At 41.4% G+C, this 22,948-nt stretch overlaps 1 protein-coding gene and 1 pseudogene across 20 annotated transcripts in view; one reads left to right on the top strand and one right to left on the bottom strand.

The window, feature by feature from the left end:
* LOC105492072 (cyclin dependent kinase 19) overlaps positions 1–22,948 on the top strand; it is a 216,702-nt gene that overhangs the window by 171,398 nt on the left and 22,356 nt on the right. For 14 of the 20 annotated variants that reach the window (XM_071096304.1, XM_071096314.1, XM_071096310.1 and 11 more), the window contains 2 exons: positions 10,489–10,546; positions 17,038–17,169. In XM_071096304.1, the coding sequence (XP_070952405.1) occupies positions 10,489–10,546; positions 17,038–17,169 (190 nt within the window). Of the gene's footprint in view, positions 1–1,052; positions 1,238–1,553; positions 1,679–10,488; positions 10,547–17,037; positions 17,170–22,948 lie in introns of those variants that run through there. The other 6 variants (XM_011758946.3, XM_071096305.1, XM_011758953.3 and 3 more) reach the window with 5 other exon arrangements.
* Positions 1,687–9,382, bottom strand: LOC105492095 (phosphoethanolamine/phosphocholine phosphatase pseudogene; annotated as a pseudogene).

Here is a 22,948-nt window from a genome sequence, read left to right as displayed (position 1 = left end):
TTTTATTCAGTTAGCCAGACAGCTTGCTAAGCTCTGTTACTATTGCCAACAATTTGTCTGTAAATACTTCGGTTTTCTATGTAGATAATTATAGCATCTGCAAATAACAATACTTTTGTTTCTGCAGTCTATATGCCTTTAATTATTGTTTTATAGTACCAGGTTTATATTACAATGTTGATTTTAGAAGTGGTGATGGTAGGCATTCTTGTATTATTTCTGATTTTAAAGGAAATGCTTCTAATGTTTCCTTCTTAATTTTTTGGTGTGTGCCTGTTGTCAGGTTAAGGTAGATTTTTTCTAGCCTAACTTGCTGAAAATTTATCATGAATGGGTGTTAAATTCTATCACCTGTTTTTTTCCCCCAAGCATCTATCAAGATGATTTTATCATTTTCTTCTTTAGTCTGTTCATATGGTGATAAACTTACATAGATTTTCTCATATTAAGCCATTTGGATGGATTTCGTTTACTAATGTTTTGTTAAATATTTTTACAGCTATATGCATGAGTAAGGTTGGCCTGAAGTTTTTCTTTTTCATTCTTTGGTTTTGCTACCAACATTATATTGACCTTCTAGAGTATGTTTGGAGCATTTCATCTTTTTCTGTTATGTGACAGTGTTTGAATCACATTGAAACAATCCGTTTGTTGAAAATTTTGAGAACTTGCCTTTAAAATCATCTGTGGTTGGTGTTCTCAGAAAGATTTTTAACTACAGTTTTAGTTTATTTAGCATTTCTTAGTTTCTTCAGTTTTTGTAATTCAATGTGAATCAATTTGTAGGTTACATTTTTGACTTTATTTACATTTTCAAATTAATAAAGTTATTCATGGGATTTTTAAATTTTTCTATTCTCTACTGGATCTAATATGGTTTATTTGCACTTTTTCTCTTCTTGCTCCAGTTGTCCCAAAGGCTTCGTAACTCTCTCTGGTTCATGGATTTCTCCCTTTTATCTCCCCCCCCACCCCGCCCCATCCCCGCCCCTCTTCACCTCCTTTGTAGTTCTAAAACACCAGAGGAAGGAGGGGCTTGGGTTTCGCTGGTTCTGCTTAGAAACATCATGGCTTTATATTCCATTGTTGGGGGGAAGGAGTGCGCGGAGGTCCCAGCCCACGAGGGCGACTTTGGTGATGTCCCTGATCTCTTGCTGCATAGACGAGGCTGGGGTGCAAGGAGAGAGACGCCGTCGCACGCTTCGAGGTTACTGGCCAGCCAGACCCGAGCCGGACGGTGCGCTACCTCGTGTCACCACCAGGGGGCGATTGTTCCCTCTGGCTTTTCCTTTGGGGGTCTTAGAGGGGAGTGCAGGGGTAGGAAGGCAAGAGGGTGTAGACAACACAGAAATAGTGTGGGGTCGCGCTGGGTGAAGCAAGATCGTGAAGGCCTGGGGCCATAGGCGGAGACCTTCCTCTGTCTCTGTGGGGAGTCCTTGCGGCCACGAGAATTTCAGGATCCTGGGTTCCCCCTAGAAGACTGGAGGGTGGCGGTCACACGGACCGAGGCAACAGTTACAGCGGCGGGAGATTTTCCTTCTCTCACTTGCCAGGGAGCTCTTCTTACCACTTGAGAGGACCAGGAAACACTGCTGCCTTCCAAGGTTTGCGCGCCACCCTGCGATGGGTCAGACGCCAGAACTCACCTATGCGCAGTGGAACGGGAGAGGCAGCCGAGGTGGGTTAACTGCATCGATAGGGACGGCTCTGAGCCCCTGTCCCTAAGCCCAGAAATGGACGAGTTTCCAGAAATTCCCAGAGGGGTATATAGCAAAGCCAAAGGGAAAAGGGAGTAGTAAAACTAACTTTGTCTTTCCCGAATCCCCGCTCCCCGCCCCCTCCGCCGTTGGCCCGGGTGCCCCCCTGCAGGCGGCCGTACTCAGCACGACTTCAGCACCTTCAGTGACAGGTGGAGGCGCACGTCGGTTTCCCAGGGCACCACGCTGGCACGGAACCAGCTGGGCTCCGCCTTTTGGGCTTCCTGGATGAGGCGGTGCATGGGTCGCCGCGGCGCGGGAAGGCCACGTCGCCGCCCGCTAGCAGCCCCATGGGGCAGAAGTCGTTGGCGCTGTCTCTCCTGTGGAAGAGGCGCTCGAAGTGCACGCCGTCGTGGGCCCGCTCACGCAGGTAGTCGCTGAGCACCTTGTGCTTGCACATGTTGGCGGGGCAGCGCGCGCAACTGTGTGTGTGGAACGGCCGCAGAGCCAGTTGTCCCCGCGGGTCAGACCCCGACTAGTTGCCGAGGATGCGGCGGAACAGGCTGTGGTGGCCGGTGGCGCGCAGCGCGCTCTCCATGCCAAAGGTGTTGGCATCAGAGATGAGAATCACTTCGAAGCAGGTGCCCTGCTTAGCCACAAACTACAGCGGTCGCCCATGCCTGGCGACAAAGGGATGGCTTCGTAGATGGCGCGCAGGTCCCGCGACCGCGCACCTTGCTTGCCCAGGTACTTGAAGACACGCTGCAAGTACTCGTAGAAGCTCATCGCGGCAGGTGGCTCGCAGGCTGTCCTGCAGCTGCTGGCCTGGCACGGTTCGCACGATCGAGTCGTCACTCACTGTTTTTGTCCACGGTAGTCTCGTCGAAGTCGAAGGTCAGGAGGAAGCGCGGCCCGCCACGCGCAGCCATCCCGCGGTCCCTAGATAGACACCGGAGGCCAGAAACGGGAAAACAGCTGCTCAGTGTCCATGCATCACCGTGGGCACCACCTGTAGGGACTCTGTTGGCCTCCAACCATCGTCAAGAGTTCGGGAATTGGAGGGGACGCAGTGTCTTATCCACCCCCGGATTTCTGGGCTCTGGCTCACGAGTCCCTCCAGTACCGAGGGGCCACGGACGATGTGCGTCTGAACCGACCCCTCACTGGCCGCCGCCCCGCAGTCCTACCCTTTATCTTTCTACTTCTACTTTCTTTTGGTTTATTCTGTTGAACTTTTCTCTCTTTCTCTATTTTTTAAACTTCTTGAGCACATAACTTCTTATTCTCAGCCTTTCTCTCTTACTAACATAAATATTTAAGGCTATACATTTTCCTTGTAAGTACTGTATTAGATGCCTTCTACAAAGTTTTGGTAGATAGTATTTTCATTATTTCAGTTCTGAGCATTTTAAACTTTTTATGGTTTCTCCTTTTACTCTGAATAATTTAGAAATATTTAAAAATTTTCAAATATATAGAGTTTTACATTTATAGTTTTGTAATTGACTTTCACCTTAATTGTATTGTGGTCTGAGAACATCGTCTGTTTGATAAAAAAAAATTCTTGAAATTTCTTGAGAGCTGCTAGTATATGATCAGTATTTGTAAATGTTCCATGCGTGCTTGAGAAAAATGTGTACTCTCTAATTATTGGGTAGAAAGTTGTATATATGCTCTCTAGGTCATCCTAGTTAATTGTGTCCTTTGGATAGTCTGTATTTTACTAATCTTTTGTCTGTTTGACATATGAATAATTGAGAAAAGTATGTTATCATTGGCCTTTTTACTCCCTGAAGTTATATTAATTTTTGCTTCACATTATTATTATTATTATTATTATTTTGAGACGGAGTCTCGCTCTGTGGCCCAGGCTGGAGTGCAGTGGCCCGATCTCTGCTCACTGCAAGCTCCGCCTCCCGGGTTCACGCCCTTCTCCTGCCTCAGCCTCCCGAGTAGCTGGGACTAGAGGCGCCCGCCGCCTCGCCCGGCTAGTTTTTTGTATTTTTTTAGTAGAGACGGGGGTTTCACCGTGTTAGCCAGGATGGTCTCGATCTCCTGACCTCGTGATCTACCCGTCTTGGCCTCCCAAAGTGCTGGGATTACAGGCTTGAGCCACCGCGCCCGGCCCACATTATATTTTTTAAGTACGTAACAGGTTTAGGATTTAATGCCTCTTCTTGGTGGGTGAATTGAACTTTGTATCCTTATATAGTGACCATCTCTAGCCTTGTTTTTTTTTTTTTTTTTTTTTTTTTGAAATTTTTAAATTTTTACAGGCACATAGTAGATTTCTACCCTTTATCTTCCCCTGCCCCCCACCCCCCTTCACCTCCTTTGTAGTTGTAAAACACCAGAGGAAGGAGGGGCTTGGGTTTCGCTGGTTCTGCTTAGAAACATCATGGCTTTCTGTTCCATTGTTGGGGGGAGGGAGTGCGTGGAGGTCCCAGCCCGCGAGGGACTGGGTGTATAGTAGATGTGTATATTTATGGGTTACATGAGATATTTTGATAAAGGCATGCAATGTGTAATAATCACAAGAGGGTAAATGGGGTATCCATCACCTCAAGCATTTATCCTTTGTGTTACAAACAATCCAATTCTACTCTTTTAGGTATCTTTAAAAGTACAATTTAATTAGTATTGACTGTAGTCACCCTGTTGTGCTATCAAATACTACTACTTATTTATTCTTTCTATTTTTTGTGCCCATTACAGCCCCAGTTCCTCCTCCCTCCTGCTCCTCCTACCCTTCCCAGCCTCTGGTAACCATATTTCTACTCTCTGTCTCCATAAAGTCAATTTTTAAAAATTTTTCTTTCTTTCTTTTTTTTTTTTTTTTTTTTTTTGAGATGAAGTCTCGCTCTGTCACCCAGGCTGGAGTGCAGTGGCCTGATCTTAGCTCACTGCAACCTCTGCCTCCCGGGTTAAAGCAATTCTCCTGCCTCAGCCTCCCGAGTAGCTGGGACTACAGGCGCAGGCCATCATGCCTGGCTAATTTTTGTATTTTTAGTAGAGACAGGGTTTCACCATGTTGGCCAGGCTGATCTCAAACTCCTGACCTCATGATCTACCCGCCTTGGCCTCCCAAAGTGCTGGGATTACAGGCGTGAGCCACCATGCCTGGCCAATTGTTTTAATTAAAAAACATTTTTTTTTTAGAGATGGAGTCTCACTGTGTTGCCCAGGCTGGTCTTGAAATCCTGAGTTCAAGTGATCCTCCTGCCTCAGCTTTGCAAAGTGCTGGGATCACTGTCCTGTCTTGGCTTTGCCTATAGAATAAATTCCAATTTCTTTAATGTGGTATTTTATTCCCAAAATAGTTTTCCAATTGCATTTCTACACCAAACATTCACTGTGCTTGTCACATCAAAATATATATAAACTCTCAATATGCCATGTCTGCGTATTTATGTGACTGTGTCCTTACCTGTAGGGTTCCATGAGCCTGAAAACTTTGTTGTTGTTGTTGTTGTTTATGATTATCAAAATCTTAGTTATCCTTAGGTATAAACCCAAAATCTTAGTACCCCTTTTTTATTTATTGAGCCATTTCACCCAGCCAGTTGTTTTAATTTTTAGCTCCCACAAATAAGTGAGAGCATACAAAGTGTCTTTCTGTGCCTGGTTTATTTCATATAACGTAATGATCTCCAGTTCTATCCTAATAATGTTTTTGTCTTAAAAGCTATTTTGTCTGATGTTACCATAGTTGACCCAGCTTTCCTTTGGCAGTTTGCCTAATATATCTTTTAACATCCTTTTACTTTCAGCTTTTATGGTTCTTACCTTTAGGTGGACCTCTTGTAAATAGCATGGATTTTGTTTTTAATCCAATATGGAAATACCTGTGTCTTTTAGCTGGAAAATGTAATGTTTTACTCATCAGGCCTAAGTTGGTAAGTGTTTCCTCCAGAAAGGGTTTGCTTTGGCTTCTACTGGTAGCATCTAGGTTTCCTTTAGTGCCCTTGAAGGTCTTGGTGATTGTGGGGTAGCAGGCTCAGCTTCCTTACCTTGCTGGTGGCCCTGGCCCAAGGCTCAGTGTCCTTGCTGCAGTGCATTATTGGCAGCTGCTCTCAGGCCTACCTTGCCTTTCCCTAACTCTCCAGCCACAAGGATACCTTATTTGGAGTGAGGGTAAAGTTTGTTATCTCTTGTGCGATCCAGGATGCTTCAAGGAATATTTCCTTTCTTTTCCTTTTCCTCTCCTTTCCCTTTCCTCTGCTGTCTCTCTCTCCCTCTTCCCCCTTTCCTTCTCCCTTTTCCTCCTCTCCCCTCCTTTCCCCTTCCTGCCCCCTCCCCTCCTCTCCTATCAAAGACAGGGTTTCTCCCAGCCTGGCCTCGAACTCCTGGGCTCAGGCAATCCTCCCACCTCAGCTTCTGGAGTAACTGGGATTCCAGGTGTAGACCACCATGCCTGGTTTGTTTCTTATATAGCATATAGCTATTCTGTTAAGGGCAGGGTCCATCAGAGCACCTAGTCAGCCATAATAACAGATGTGACAATCTTTTGTATTCGCTTTTTGTTTTCTTTTCCACGGTACTTATCAGTATATGATATGTTGTATACTTTGTATACTTATTTATTGTCTTTCTCTTCTCACTAGACTGTAAGCTCCATGAGGGCAAAAATTTTTCCTGTTTTTGTTTTCTGCTGCTTCTGTAGCATCTAAATCACTGCCTGTTACTTAGTTTGTGATCAAACAATATTTGTTGAATGAATGAGGATTGAGAAGATGGTGTGAAAAGGCAATACCAAGTCTTGAACTCTTTTTTCTTTTTTTGAGACAGTCTCTCACTCTTGTCGCCTAGGCTGGAATGCAGTGGTGCAATCTCGGCTCACTGCAACCTCCGCTTCCCAGGTTCAAGTGATTCTCCTGCCTCAGCCTCCTGAGTAACTGGGATTACAGGCGTACACCACCATGCCCGGCTAATTTTTGTATTTTTAGTAGAGACGAGGTTTTACCATGTCGGTCAGGCTGGTCTCGAACTCCTGACTTCATGATCCACCCGCCTCAGCCTCCCAAAGTGCTGGGATTACAGGCATGAGCCACCGTGCCCAGCCAAGTCTTGAACCCTTACCTTGAAATGCTTTTGTATGTTCCTTTATGACCATTTTCACAAGTTAGGGTGCCCTTACTTTTCCCTAAACTATTTTAGCCACTTCAAACTCGTCTCTCTGTCTCTATTTTGTCGTCCATCCGTCCTTTCCAATCATCCTTCATATGGCTATCAGACTTTCTTCCTAAATATAGATATGATTATCTCACTGTCCTGTCTTGGCTTGCCTATAGAATAAATTCCAATTTTTAAATTTTTATTTATTTATTTGTTTATTTATTTTTGAGACAGAATTTTGCTCTTGTTGCCCAGGCTGGAGTGCAATGGTATGATCTTGACTCACTGCAACCTCTGCCTCCTGGGTTCAAGCAATTCTCCTGCCTTAGCCTCCCAAGTAGCTGGGATTACAGGTGTGCACCACCATGCCCGGCTAAATTTTTTTATATTTTTAGTAGAGATGGGGTTTCACCATGTTGTTCAGGCTGGTCTCAAACTCCTGATCTCAAGTGATCCACCCGCCTTGGCCTCCTAAAGTGCTGGGATTACAGGCGTGAGCCACTGTGCCCGGCCTCTAATTTCCTTAATCTGGTATTTTATTCCCAATATAGTTTTCCAGTTGCATTTCTACACCAAACATTCACTGCTCTTGTCACATCAAAATATGTATAGGCTCTTAATATGCCATGTCTGTGTTTTTATGTCCTTACCTGTGGGGTTCCATGAGCCTGAAAAGTTTTTTTTGTTGTTTATGCTTATCCAAATCTTAGTTATCCTCACTTAAAGTCATCCACAGTCATCTTCCTAAAGACTGTACTGATGTTCAGTGAAACGAATCATTCATTCCATGCAGTTTTTCTTTCTATATTGTCACTTTTCATAATCTGCCCTCTGCCTCCTCTCTTCTCCTTTCTTTTCTTCTTGTTGGAGTCTACTCTATTGCCCAGGCTAGAGTACAGTGGCGCAATCTCAGCTCACCTCAACATCCACCTCCAGGGTTCAAGCGATTCTCCTGCCTCAGCCTCCCGAGTAGCTGGGACTACAGGCACACACCACCATGCCCAGCTAATTTTTGCATTTTTAGTAGAAATGGGGTTTCACCATGTTGACCAGGTCGGTCTTGAACTCCTGACCTCAGGTGATCCACATGCTTCTGCCTTCCAAAGTGCCTGGGATTACAAGTGTGAGCCACTGTGCCCAGCCTCTGCCTTGTAGTCTTCAAAGCTGTCTGTCTTTTCCTCCTGGATTTAAGCGCCTTAAAGTTAAGAACTTCATGTTTTATTTCTTGTTGTTTCCTAAAGGCCTGAAGTACAACACTTTATACATAATGGACCTTTGATAAATAGTTTTTTCTTTCTAGTAGGGTGAACCAATCTCATCTCATGTTTTCAGGTATCACACTCCAGTGATAATAACTTTCAAATCCAAATCTTCCTCTTCTCATTCCTCTGGCTAGTATGACTTAGGCATCTCACATTTCTCAAACTCTTTCATTTTATTTATTATTTTTTGAGACGGGGTCTCACTTTGTTGCCCAGGCTTGAGTGCAATGGCACGATCACAACTCACTGTAGCCTCAACCTCCTGGGCTCAAGCAGTCCTCTCACCTCAGCCTCCCAAGTAGCTGGGACCACAGGCATGTGCCACCATGCCTGGATAATTTTTGTCTCTCCATGTTGCCTAGGCTGGTCTTAAACTCCTGGGCTTAAACGATCCTCCTGCTTCGACTTCCCAAAGTACTGGGATTACAGGTTTGAGCTACCATGCCTAACCATTTTTCAAGCTCAATATGTTGTCTCCTCTTTATTGTTCCTTATTTTTAAACCATTTCCTCTTACAACTTTTCTATGTCCATAAGAGGCACCATTATTCTTCCAGTCACATAAACTTAAAACCTTGGTAAAATCTTTACCACCCTTTTTCTTACTCTTTTAACTTAAGCCAATCACAAAGTCCTGTTAATTTTCTCCTCTAAGATGCTTCTCAGCTCCATACCTCCCTCACCATTTCTGCTGACAAGACATTGGACAGAGCTCTTACCACCCCACACCCAGTTCCACTTCCTCCTCCTCTCCTGTAAACTGACTGACTGTAATATAATGGTCCAATTACTTCACTTGGCATTTTAGACTATCCAGCGTCTAGGTTCATCCTACTACTCTTAACGTGAGCCCTTTTCAGAATAAATTTTTTTTTTTTTTTTTTTTTTTTTTTTTTTTTGTGACAGGGTCTTGCTCTGTTACCCAGGCTGGAGTGCAGTGGCGTAATCATGGCTCATGGTAGTACCCTGGTAGCCTCAATCTCCTGGACTCAAGCAATCTTTCCACCTCAGCCTCCTGAGTAGCTGGGATTCCAGGTGCATGCCACCACACTAGGCTATTTTTAAAAATTATTTGTAGAAACAGAATCTCACTATTTTGTGTTTTGCCCAGGCTGGCCTTGAACTCCTAGACTCAGGTGATCCTCCTGCCTCGGCCTCCCAAAGTCCTGGGATAACAGGTGTGAGCCACTGCACCTGGCCGAAGTCAGACTTCTGTGTCTTATGCATACCTGGTCATATCCTTTTTCCACTCCTTGTGGTGTCCTTGCCCTTCCTCTGCTGTGCCATGATGGTTCCTGTTCATTTTCATATCCGTCTAATGGACACCATTCCCACTTCCATTCCCAATGAACATTTCCCTTAATGGAATCTTTAATTCATCACTTCCTCCTTTGAATTAGTTTTTTTAGTGCTTTTTGTTTTCATTGAAACATTTTTAACAATCAGCAAATTGAAAGGGATCTTTAAAGTAATTTCAGCTTAATCTTGAACCCAAGACCTCAGTCTTCTCTGTAACTCATACGTGGCACTAGCTTCTAATATTATACAATGCTTCTTAGTTTTCTTTCTACTTACGTAGTAAGCATCTGGAGGTTAGGAACTTGGTTTTTACTGTGCTTTTGTTTTCCCTCTTAAAGCTTGGCATGGTTCTTTATCCTTAGAAGATACTAAAAATACATTTGTTGATGGAATAAATGAATCCAATCAGTTAAAAACACATACATTTTCCTCCGAAGACTTTACAAAGGAGACTCACTCTCTCCCCCTTCCAAAGCCTGTCTCAACAGTTTCTCTGTTTCCAAGTGTCTATAGATGAGGGTGACTGAAAATATGGTAGATACATTTGCAGCCCACTCTTTTCTTTTTATAGTTCTGTATTAGTCTTGGTTTTTATTTTCCTACATCTTGAAATTATATTTGGAATTTCTTTCTTTTGCATGTATGATAGCTGATGCATGAATTTTAATAGAGTTGTTGAATGCTGATCATGTTTTTCTATGGTAGTTTAGAAATATTTAGGAAGGAATATTCCATTCAACTTATTCACATGAAGGCGATTATGTTGTGGTTTGAAATTTTATATAAAATTTTTCAACCACATAAACTCTGTGCAGGTTTAAAAATTATTAGTTTTTTTCTCTGGGATGAATAGAAGTGATAGCTTTAATTGCTTTGTAATTATTTGATGATATAATTTTGCAAATAAGGTGTGTTTCCATAGCAAGGATGTTTATATAAAGTTAGTGCTGACTTCAATTATGTCAAATGCTTTAACTATGTAGAGGACGCTTAATATTTGATTTAGTTTTGATGAAAATACAGAAATGATTTCTCATATGATAAGAACTTTTGTCCATTTTAGAGCATGTCAAAAGAATAAACATGGTAATTTGAATGCTCTATTTTTATTTCTAGAAACCAGCAAATATCCTAGTAATGGGAGAAGGTCCTGAGAGGGGGAGAGTCAAAATAGGTAGGTAATTATTCCTAAAATAATTTATTTAAAAACTGAAGTTAACTGCAAAGGTGGTTTCCCCTCTTAATGCCCTTATTTAGGTAGTTAATTTTAAATTTACTTTCTCTTATTATTGTTAGAAAAGATATTGGAAAATGTAGAAAGATAGTCTACAAAACTCCTAGGCTTTTTCCCAAAATAAGATTCTTTAGTTCTAAGTTGAGGCATCACTGGAAATTGACAAGTAAGTTCATAAAAGTATTTGATTCCCATACAATAACCCAAGCATGTGTTTATGTCACCACCACTGTCCTGCACAGCCACCTTAAATATAATCCTCTAAATCTTACCTTTGTTTCAGGTTTACCAAATATTCTCTTCCTGAATATTTTCCTCCCTACCCTGAGCGAATTCATTTAAACCTTCACAGGTTCTCCCTACGTCACCACACCTGGCCTGCATGTCTTGAGCCAAGTACTAACATATCTTTGCCAAATGGATATATATGTTTACAGACTCTCTTAGCTACCTCTCTTCGATTAAGGCACTAGCAGGAATCTTATTTGTATATTAAGATTTCCTTTGTAATCCTGAATGTTCTAAAAAATAATCAGCATCATTTATACCTATTACATATTTGGGGAGAAGATGAGCTAATAAATGCTTTATTCTAATTTCTTTTTTGAGACAAGAGTCTCTCTCTGTTGCCCAGGCTGGAGTGCAATGGTATGATCTTAGCTCGCTGCAACCTCCGCCTCCTGGGTTCAAGCAATTTTCCCTGCCTCAGTCTCCCAAGTAGCTGCGACTCCAGGCTCCCGCCACCATGCCTGGCTAATTTTTTTGTGTATTTAATAGAGATGGGGTTTCACCATGTTGGCCAGGCTGGTCTTGAACTCCCGACCTCAGGTGATCTGCTTGCCTTGGCCTCCCAAAGTGCTGGGATTACAGGCATGAGTCACCACGCCCAGCCTATTCTAATTTTTTTACTAGAAATTATATTTATTGAAAGTTGAATGCTTTTTAGAAATATGTTAAAATGTATTCATCAGCCTGATTTCTTTGCTATTAGAATATACCATGCTAAAGGTGATGCAAAATTGTGCTCACTTGACCCGCTACAAATTCATGCTGCCCTATTTCAAGCCTGCCCTGCTGTTTGGTTTTCTACTTCTTCAGTTAACTCCCTAGCCCAGTTGCTAAAGAAGCTGTTCTAAACCAACCCTTTTCTTTAAACACCTCTATCCTAAATTTGCTGAGATTATCAGATTCATTCAAAAGTTTGATGTTAATTAAGTAGCTGGTAGCTTTCTTTCTCTTCCCTCCTCCACTTCCACCATACTTTCTCACTTGTCTCTATTTTTATTTTACTCTTGCACACCTTTTCTTAGGGGCATTTATTGAGTTCCTATTTTTTGCGAGATACAGGTGAAAGGGAGGTAAAGGATGGTCTCTTCTGTGAGAGACAATAAAATGAACAGTTTACTATACATTGCAATAGGTACTTTCATATGTTACCTCATTTATTTTACACAACCACCCTCTGAAGATAAGGAAGACAATATTTAGAGAGGTTGTAGCTTCCTCAGCCTGTCAAAGCTAGAACTTGAATTCCAAGTCCTGAGGCTCTTTCCCTACAAACATCCCTGCGTAGTGATATCAGAGCTGTCTGGTGTGACCTCACTGACCTCTACTCTTTGGCTGTACAGCCCTGCCCTTGAGAAAGCCTCTATGAAAGAGAGACTTTCCCTTCCTAAGTCCTATCTACTAGTGCCCTTCGTAGCTTCTAAATGTCTTCCTACCTTAATTAAACTCCTCATAGTACTGCCATTTTCCCCTTCTCAAGTTCCTCTTTTTCACCTTTAAACATTCATCGTCCTCTTCCCAATTTAAAATAAATCTTGTATCTATCTTGTTTTCTTTAGCACTTGTTCTATTCATTTCCCTTTTTGTTCTTCTACTTTTAGAACACATGATGTTCTACTTACTCTAATTTGTTATAATTTGGCCTCTAATTCTATCCCTCTATCAAAAGTCCTCTCTAAAAGGACACCTGTGACCTCTGCCTTACCAAATCAAGTGGCCTGTATTAATCACCTTTCTCCTTTACTGCAGTAAACCATTTGTTCTTCTGACAGTCTGGCTTTGAGGGTGTCTTCTCCCTTGGTCTATATGACATACCATAATTCAGTTTTTCTGCCTCCCACTTTTGCTGTGACTTTGCATTTTATTCATTCTTGCCTCTTACTCCTACTAACCTATTGTTTCCAGGCACTGGCTTAGGACATGGCCTCCCTCGAAAATTACTTCTTTAGGAAATTGATAAGTTGTGGCCTCAGGATCATGGATTTATGAAAATAATTCTAAGATCTTGATGCCAGAGTCTAATCTCTCACCCTAGCTGAAGTCTTTATTTCTATTTGAATATCTTGCTGGTAACTTACCCTCCATTGTCCCAAACCAAATTCATCATCATCATCTTGTCTTCCCCTTGTTTGTTCCATTCGTCACCTTTCTCCCAGTCACCCAAATCTAATTTCTTCTCTTAGTACTCCTTAACATAAAATTCTGTACTCTGGCCGGGCCACTTAGTTACCTCACTATTAAGAGTTTTAAGATTGTAATTCTACCAAGATTAGGGATAAAACCAGGGTTAAAAATAAGAAATAATTTAATGATAAAGATCTAGTGGACAATCAAGATAGTTTATTAAATGGATTTTAAATTTTGTTTTAGTAGCCACTATTTTTTTTTAAACATTAGTAATACTGATGCCTATGCCTAATGGTTTGATACAGTGTTCTTTTTTGGCTTAAAATAAAAGGATAGTTGGGCTGGGCATGGTGGCTCATGCCTGTAATCCCAGCACTTTGAGAGGCCAAGGTGGGCATATCACGAGATAAAGAGATCGAGACCATCTGGCCAACATGGTGAAACCCCGTCTCTACTGAAAATACAAAAATTAGCTGGGCATGGTGGTGTGTGCCTGTAATCCCAACTACTTGGGAGGCTGAGGCAGGAGAATCGCTTGAACGCAGGAGGCGGAGGTTGCAGTGGGCCGAGATAGCACCACTGCACTCCAGCCTGGACAACAGAGCAAGACTCCATATCCAGGGGGCGGTGGTGGGGCAAGGGAGTGGGTAAGAAAAGGATAGTTGCATGGAAAACACATTTTGCCCTTTGCTATATCTGAGCCTTCCCATTCTCAGCAACCTAAAAACTTCCCAGGCCTTACCTAAAATGCTTATTGCCTTCCTCTTTTGCTGTTCAAAATAATTCATCCTTCAGGATCCAGCCCAAGTCCCACTTTCAATTTAGTCTGCTTTTACAAATGTTTATTGTACATTGTTCCAGATAACATAATAAAGGAGAAATACACCTTCCCCCAGGGAGCTTAGCATCTAGTAGAAACCGGTAACAACTTCCTTTATTCTCACAGTACTTATCACTTTTTTGCTTCTACTATGTATATTTTGTCATCTGACCTTCATGTAAGTTCCTTAGTGGTAGACCTTGTTGGTTGCTGCTTTTCATCATTTGATACTAATTAGCACCCACACCAGAATTTTACTACCCTTATCCGTGAACTGGAACAATTTCATCCATGTGTAATTTTAGAAAGTCAACTGTTATAGTAATCTTTAGGCTAATTACCTTTTGTCTAAATTAGTAATTATTTGAAAAGTAGTTTGAAACTCTTTTAAAGTTCATAAAATACATGGGAATTATTTTTAAAAGTATCTATTTTTTCCTTCTGGCCTTGATTTCATCTGTGAGTGAATATATGAGGCTTAGGTAAAACTTAGGAGGTAGAGAATAACGGGAGAAATATTGGCTTTAGCTAACTTCACTTTAAAATGTTTTTCAATGGATGAAACAGCATTCCATCATATTACTTTGTGTCATCAACAACAATTAGCATTTATTAAATATATAAAACAGTGCCTTGAATATTGTATAATATTGTAGAATAATAGGTGTAATATTGGTAGAATGAACTTGAATATTTTTGTTTGGTATAGGGAAATGTAGTTTAAAAAGAGTAGGCATCAGCACAGGCTTCCTTTGGATAGCTTTAGTTTTTAAGAGCTCGATACTCCAAAGCATTCTCAAAACAGTCTTACAAATTATTCAAAATCCAAAGAAACAGAATCACTACAGGCTGGGCTCAGTGGCTCATGCCTGTAATCCCAGTCCTTTGGGAGGCTGAGGCAGGCAGATCACTTGAGGTCAAGAGTTCATGACCAGCCTGGCCAACCTGGTGAAACCCCATCTCTGCTAAAATACAAAAATTAGCCAGGCGTGGTGGCACGTGCCTGTAATCCCAGCTACTGGAGAGGCCGAGGCAGGAGAATCACTTGAACCTAGGAGGTAGAGGTTGTAGTGAGCTGAGATGGTGCCACAGCACTCCAGCCTGGGCAACAGAGTGAAACCCCATCTCAAAACAGAAACAACAAAACGAAACCCCAAACTTTCTATAAATTAAAAAGATTTTTTGCCTATTCTGCTATGTAAATGTAAATTACAATTTTAATGTATGTTATACCATAGCACATTAGTTTTAGATTAAATGACACTCTGTGGTTGAAAATTTTATGTGCATTTATGCATTTTATAGTACACTGGGACCCCTTATACTATCAAAATTGGTTATATATATATTATGTATTCAAATTACAGAGGCTTATTCTTGTGACTTTGCCTTTGTGACTTGCAATTATCGTGTGTATAATTTGTTGGATGTCAGATTTAGTAGTTAAGAAGGTAACTCCTAAATTATAACATGGTTTTTGTTTGAGTACCGGCATCTTTATTTACTATCCCTGTGACCATAGACAAGTCATTTAACTGCTTTGGGCCTTAGATTCTTCATCTCTGAAATAGGGAGCAAAATACTGATTAAACCAGTATTCTTATGAGGATTCAGTGAGGTGAAATATGATGTATATGAAAGCCATTTGTAAACTGCAAAGGACTTTGTAGATAAAAGGTATTTATTATTTATGATATCTTAAGAAAATTAGTTTCCAGGATCTTATTGCAGTAGTAATTTTTTTTTACTACTTTTACATACCCCTAATATTTCAACTGATTAGCTTTGGTTTAGAGCTTTGTTAAATGCTGAATTACAACAAATTATCTTTTATGTGTTCTGTGTATGTTCTTGAAAACATGCATGTGATGTGCTGATTACCATTCAGCAACTGGCTCTCTGGAGCAAAAAATGTCCCAATTTGTAGCATTTGCTGTTTTCCATGTTGTAGATACTTCTACCATAGCCAATTCCAAATCACCAGTATGCTGTCATTGAATGCAGAATTGGAAAAAGATGTGTATATATCAGCTCTTGTGAGTTTGTTGGATCTGACTGCAGCACACACTGAACTAAGACATAGTCAGGTTTTGTTTGTTTGTTTGTTTCGAGACAGAGTCTTGCTCTGTCTCTTGTTTGTTTTGAGACAGTCTTGCTCTGTCACCCAGGCTGAAGTGCAGTGGTGCAGTCTCAGCTCACTGCAACCTCTGCCTCCTGGGTTCACGTGATTTTCCTGCCTCAGCCTCCTGAGTAGCTGGGACTACAGGTGCATGCCACCACACCCAGCTAATTTTTGTATTTTTAGTAGAGATGGGGTTTCACCATGTTGGCCAGATGGTCTTGATTTCTTGACCTCATGATCCTCCTGCCTTAGCCTCCCAAAGTGGTGGAATTACAGGCGTGAGCCACCACGCCTGGCCACAGTCAGTTTTTAGATGTATAAGCATACAGAAGTCATCATCAATCAGGGAGACTTTTGAATTGTTTTATATTTCAAAAACACTTAAGAACCTTTTTATAACTGTCTGTGAATGCCAGGAATCTGAAGTCAGACCTGGATTCTAATACTGCCTCTGCACTTACTAGCTGTGTGACCTTAGGCAAATCAGATTATCTTTTTTGGGGGGCAGGGGATGGAGTCTCACTCTGTCACCCAGGCTGGAGTACAGTGGTGTGATCTTGGCTCACTGCAACCTCCACCTCCTGGGTTCAAGCAGTTCTCCTGCCTCAGCCTCCCAAGTAGCTGGGATTACAGTCGTGCACCACCATGCCCAGCTAATTTTTGTATTTTTAGTAGAGATGGTGTTTCACCATGTTGTGCAGGCGGTCTCTAACTCCTGACCTCAGGTGATCCGCCCACCTCGGCCTCCCAAAGTGCTGGGATTATAGGCGTAAGCCACCACGCCAGCCCAGAATATCTTTAAGCTTCAATTTCTTCATCAGTAAAACCGGCACAATAATAGTATCTACTTCTGATGGTAGATAATAAAGGTAAATGAAATAATTCCTTTCTGGCACCTGGTGTAGACCTCTGGTTAAAAAGGGAGGAAAAGGATTGCTTTATAAGGTCAGCAGCTATTGTTGTCAACCTTGCATGGTTCTAATAATGCATGTCAAACTGAATTTTACACTTGATCTTAGCCAAAAGGGCGAGAAACGATCAAACTGAATTTTATGTTAATTTATTTTATTTTTTTAGCTGACATGGGTTTTGCCAGATTATTCAATTCTCCTCTAAAGCCACTAGCAGATTTGGATCCAGTAGTTGTGACATTTTGGTATCGGGCTCCAGAACTTTTGCTTGGTGCAAGGCATTATACAAAGGCCATTGGTAAGTTGGTCTAAAATGATTTACTATCTTGGCATCTAACGATCATAAATATAAAATGGTATAATAATAAAGCTACTTGATAAAAACCATTTTATACATTTTTGTAAAAGTCCTATTGTCTTCTGTATTCCTAGATTTCTGGTAGATTTGTATTCTTAACTGTATAGGAGAATATGGTTATTTTAAAAGAAGAAAGCATTTTCTTTCAGAGAATAGAGGTGTCAGTATCTGATCCTGTTGAGTTGCTATGGAAACAATAACATGCACATTTTATTTTGTACTTAGTAGCTGTTGATCAGAAGAACTGGAGAGAAGTTTAGATTTGTTTTCTTCACAAAATGAAAAACAAAAACAGGAGTAGTGCAGTATTGGAAAGAACGCCTTCTATTTGGGGAAAAGTTAGTCACATCGTTTAAGCAAGAAGCAATATAACTAATCTTTCTGTCTTGCCATTACGGTTATGAGAATGGCAGTTTCTCCATTAAGGTAGGAAATAGAGTCTGGGTAGATTAGCTGTGCTCAGCATCTTGCCATCTCATCAAGTCAAAAAAAAACTGAGTAAGAAAATCTGTTGTAAACACACTCTCTTTAGGATTTAAAGTCTGCCTCAGAACAGTGGCTTCAGAGATTTGCTACCTGGTGACTGCAGTATCCTCAGACGGCCCAGCTGCAAATGGAGGGAGTCATTAGGAGCTGACCCTCCTCAAACCTAGAGATTTCTTTAAAGGAAGAAAAAGAAGAGAGTAGGGCAGAGTACACTGTAGCTGTTAGAAGGGCTAGTTCTACAAGGTATCCAAATTTCCTAAGTATATTTCTTTAAATTTTCCTTATTGAATTTTCTGTTTACTGGCATTAGTTGCATGTCAGTTTTGGCTACCTTTAGCTGCTTTTGTTGAATTCTATTTAATAAAGGCACTGCAAGTATAAAGTTATTAAAAATAGACAAGCACAATCCTTTCTCTGCTAAACAAGCTTATGAAAAACCTGGTGACATCCAAAGAGCTGCAAAGGAAATTCTCACATTTGGAAAGATTAGACCGATAATTAGCCTACTCATGGGTTAAAGAAAGAAAACAAAAATTAAAATATAGTAAGTCCTCATTTATCAAGACGTCTGATTTCTGCAAAACTCAGACACCAGAGCACATTTAGATTTTGTCCAGAGACAGAGACTCTAGTACAGTGCTGGGACATTGTAAATTACTGATAAATGCTGCTGAATAGTTTTGTTAAATTAGTGAAAAATCCTCTGAGTAGACTGGTATGTGTTTGACAGTAGAGGAATGTGAGAGTGACATCAGACCCCTACCTGTGCAGCTGGGCCTCTGGTAAGGCAGCAGAGCAGAGGCTACCAAGGCCAGGTGTCATCAGTGGGCAATGGCAGCTGTCTGCAAAAGGTGAGGAAAGAACTACGGACAGCAATGGAAGGGATGGCATGGCCCTGAGAGTGAGGAGCTAACACCAGAGCCTGCCTGTGTACATTCTAACCAGTGATTTTTACTATGGAGCTGTATTTCTGAGACTTTTAGAATTGTAAGTTTGTTTTTTCTGTCATTTAGGTCTCTCCTTACCCACTGTTGAAAACAGTCAAATCCCTTAAACAACCTCAGAAGGAACCAGAGGATAGGAAGAGACTGAAAGTAAGCCAGGGAAGGAAAGAGTGTTAGTTGAAAGTAACAGGTGATGCCTTAGAACAGGTTAATGACAGATAACCCAGGGCACGAGGAAGGGAGAAGAGGATGCAGTCTCCGCAGAAATCCATATGCCTTAGGCTTAATCCAAACACCAGGACAGTCTATATCTAGAAGGGAGATTTCCATTAGGAAAAGGCACATTCAGTCAAAACCTTCTGTTAAGCTAAATGACTCTCCACCAATGTCTGTCCCACTCTCAGAGAATCTAACACAGCAGGTCCATGCCCTTAGGTAGGTGATTCTGTTGTGCGTGACCCATATACTTTGAGAGCCCACACTCTGAGAAGCACAGTTTTATGAATATTTTCTGATTTACTTTTCTCTTGTTGAAATGAAAATAGATGCTTTTTAAAAATAAATGTATTGGATATGAATTGAAAACCAATTATACTTCTTATTCCTCAGGGTAAGGAAAAATGAAATTGAATTTTAACTGGCTTGTAACTTACTTGCTCAGTAAATGAAATTTACCACTTAAAGATAAAAACATAATCACTAATTTCTAATTTTAGTCAGTTCCTAATTACCCATTCTGGATAGAAGGTAGGAGAAAGTTAAGACAGAAAGAAAGAATAATGCCCAAATCAGATATCTTAGGGCTTCAAATATGTTAATAGCAGACATTTATAGGTACATACTTACTCACTTTTTCATACTCTTCTCCATACATGGTCCATGTTAGAAATGAGTACTTAGGGACGGGCAAGGTGCCTCACACCTGTAATCCCAGCACTTTGGGAGACCAAGGCAGATGGATCACTTGAGGTCAGGAGTTCAAGACCAGCCTGGCCAATGTGGTGAATTCCTGTCTCTACCAAAAATACAAAAATTAGCCGGGCGTGGTGGCACACACCTGTAATCCCAGTACTCAGGAGGCTGAGGTGAGAGAACTGCTTGAATCCAGGAGGCAGAGGTTGCAGTGAGCCGATAGCGCACCACTGCCCACCTGCCTGGGTGACAGGGCAAGTCTCTGTCGAAAAAAGAAATGAGTACTTTGATTCAGGGCATAGAAAAAAGAGAGTTTGATTATTTGATATCAGTGGAGGTTTATGGAGTGACATTTAGTGGGGGAGGGGAGTGGCAGTGATGGTGGCAGCAGTGTTGGGGTGGGTGTGTGTATGTGTGTGTCAGGAGAACAAGTCATTGATAGAGGAAAGAAACCTGAAAAGTAGCTACAGATGGTGCAGGAGCCAGATGGCCTTTTGACATTGCAGGCTAATAGGAGGCAGAAACCCTTTGAATTTATTGCCACCTGCTATCTGAGGTTTCTTATCTTAGCAGTTCACTGGGAACTCAAGACCCTGGCTCTTGTCCTTTGGATGGAGGACAAACCAGGAATTGGCGTGACCAGGCATATGCAGTAGTAGTCCTGGTAGACTGCATAGTAGAGGCGGTAATGAGGAAGAGAGATGGGACCATCAGAGGCAGCCATATCAGGGGGAAGAGTGACAACCAATATGACTTGAGAGAGAGAAAAGAATTCAGAAATGGACACTGAGCAGTATTATTCTTCTACTCTGTAGTGAGGATTACATTGTGTTTTATAGCCTCTTATGGTGGCAGGCAATGGTGTAATTAAAAAATGGTTGTTGAAGGAATATGTTTCCATTATCCAAAAGGCTAAATTATGTGGAAGGAAACTGTACCTGAATGTGGTCAAATAAGTAAGGCATTACTGTATGGATTTTTCCATTTGGCAATTCGTTTCAGGAGAGAGCATTCTGATATGTCTTCTAGCTAATGGATATACAGTAGTCCTCACTTATCAGGTGGGAATATGTTCCAAGACCCCCCCGAGGGGATGCCTGAAACTGCAGATAGCACCAAACCCTGTATATAGTGTTTCTTTGATCTGATAACCCAGACGACCACTAAGTGACTAACCAGCAGGTAGTGAGTATACAGTGTGGATGAACAGAGGGATGATTCACATCCCGGGAAGATGGAGAGAATAGCATGAAATTTCATCACACTGCTCAGAATGGTACACAATTTAAAACTTATAAATTGTTTATTTCTGGAATTTTCCATTTAGTATTTTCGAACTGCAGTGGTTGACTGCAGGTAACTGAAACTGGAAGGCAAAAACTTGGATGAGGAAGGAATAGTGTAATTAACCTTTTTCCTTGTTTAGCTCATCGCAGAATGTGATTCCCATATTTAATAGGCTACTAAACACAGTACTTTTTTATCCCTGTACCATAGTTTTTTGTTTTTTCCGAGATGGTGTTTTGCTCTGTCGCCCAGGCTGGAGTGCAGTGGTGTGATCTTGAGTCGCTGCAACCTCCGCCCCCTGGGTTCAAGGGATTCTCTTGCTTCAACCTCCCAAGTAGCTGAGACTACAGGCGTACATCACCACACCTGGCTAATTTTTGTATTTTTAGTAGAGATGGGGTTTCATCATGTTGGCCAGGATGGCCTCGAACTCCTGGCCTCAAGCGATCCACCCACCTTGGCCTCCCAAAGTGCTGGGATTACAGGTGTGAGCCACCATGCCCGACCTATACCATAGTTTTTGAATTTTTATCTTTTATTTTATTTATTTATTTATTTATTTATTTATTTATTTATTTATTTGAGATGGAGTTTCTCTCTTGTTGCCCAGGCTGGAGTGCAGTGGCGTGATCTCCGCTCACTACAACTTCCACCTCCCAGGTTCAAACAATTCTCCTGCCTCAGCCTTCCAAGTAGCTGGGATTACAGGCATGGGCCACCACGCTCAGCTAATTTTGTGTTTTTAGGAGAGGCAAGGTTTTACCATGTTGGTCAGAACTCCTGACCTCAGGTTATCTGCCTGCCTCAGCCTCCCAAAGTGCTGGGATTACAGGCGTGAGCCACCACACACAGACTGTCTTCTTTTTAAAAAATATTTACTAAATGGCATTTAAGTGGGCAAGTCTCACAAAAGTTAATTCACTTATACATCTGTCAAAGCATTGTGAATATAATATTGTAGTCTCAGAATATAAGCTGCAGTCTTTCAGTGTGTAAATTTTAATAGAATAATCTATGACTGGTGATTTTAGATAGTTAATAAAACTTCTAAAGATGCCTAACTTTATCCTGAGGGGTGGGGTGGATGTGGGGTAGCATATAAGTGAATATGTTTAAGTAAGATCTATGTCATGCAGTACTATATATAGTATTATTTATGAGCTTCTAGAGCAATTTGTTGAAAAAGCTGAAGCTAGTAGTCTTTGAGACAAAAGTTTTTTCCCCAATTCTTTTTATTTTATTTTATTTTTTGAGACAGAGGCTTGCTTGCTCTGTTGCCCAGGGTGGAGTGTAGTGGTGCAATCTGAGCTCACTGCAACCTCTGCCTCCTGGATTCAAGTGATTCTTCTGCATCTACCTCCTGAGTACTGGGACTACAGGCGCATGCCACCACACCTGGCTAAGTTTTTGTATTTTTAATAGAGATAGGGTTTCGCCATGTTGGTCAGGATGGTCTCGAACTCCTGACCTCAAGTGATCCACTCACCTCGGCCTCCCAAAGTGCTGGGATTACAGGCATGAGCCACCGCGCCCATCCTCCCCAGTTCTTTTATATGGTCTATACTGTCTGTCTAGACTCAAAACTTGTAAATTCTGCTCTATCATTATACATTGGATGGCTTTAAAAGAATTACATCACTATGTCTGATGATGATATTATTTCAGTATATCAGATCTGAGTACTATGCCTGGCATTAGATTATCAATTGAATACTTTAATGATTAAATTATTCACAGTGGTTAGATATGGTGAGACCTTGTCTCTATAAAACAACTAAAAACTTAGCCAAGTACAGTGGCACACACCCACAGTCTCAACTACTCTGGAGGCTGAGGCAGGAGGATTGCTTGAGCCCAGGAGTTTAAGGCTTCAGGGAGCCATGATTACAGCACTGTACTCCAGCCTGGGTGACCGAGACCCCAAAAACAACAACAAAAAAAGTGGTTAGAAAGACCTTTGCCTAAATCTAAAGAATTTGTTTTTTGCTAAATTGACTTACCCTGTTTATTGTCATCAGAAAATTTACAAGTAAATGTCTTTTTATTATTTGGCTTTCAATCTGTTACATGATGATATAGTTATTTCATGT

This window comes from Macaca nemestrina, chromosome 5 (genome assembly GCF_043159975.1).
Source record: "Macaca nemestrina isolate mMacNem1 chromosome 5, mMacNem.hap1, whole genome shotgun sequence".
Lineage (NCBI taxonomy): Eukaryota > Metazoa > Chordata > Mammalia > Primates > Cercopithecidae > Macaca > Macaca nemestrina.
Note: the sequence above shows the minus strand (reverse complement) of the source record. Positions and strands in the feature narration are given on the sequence as shown.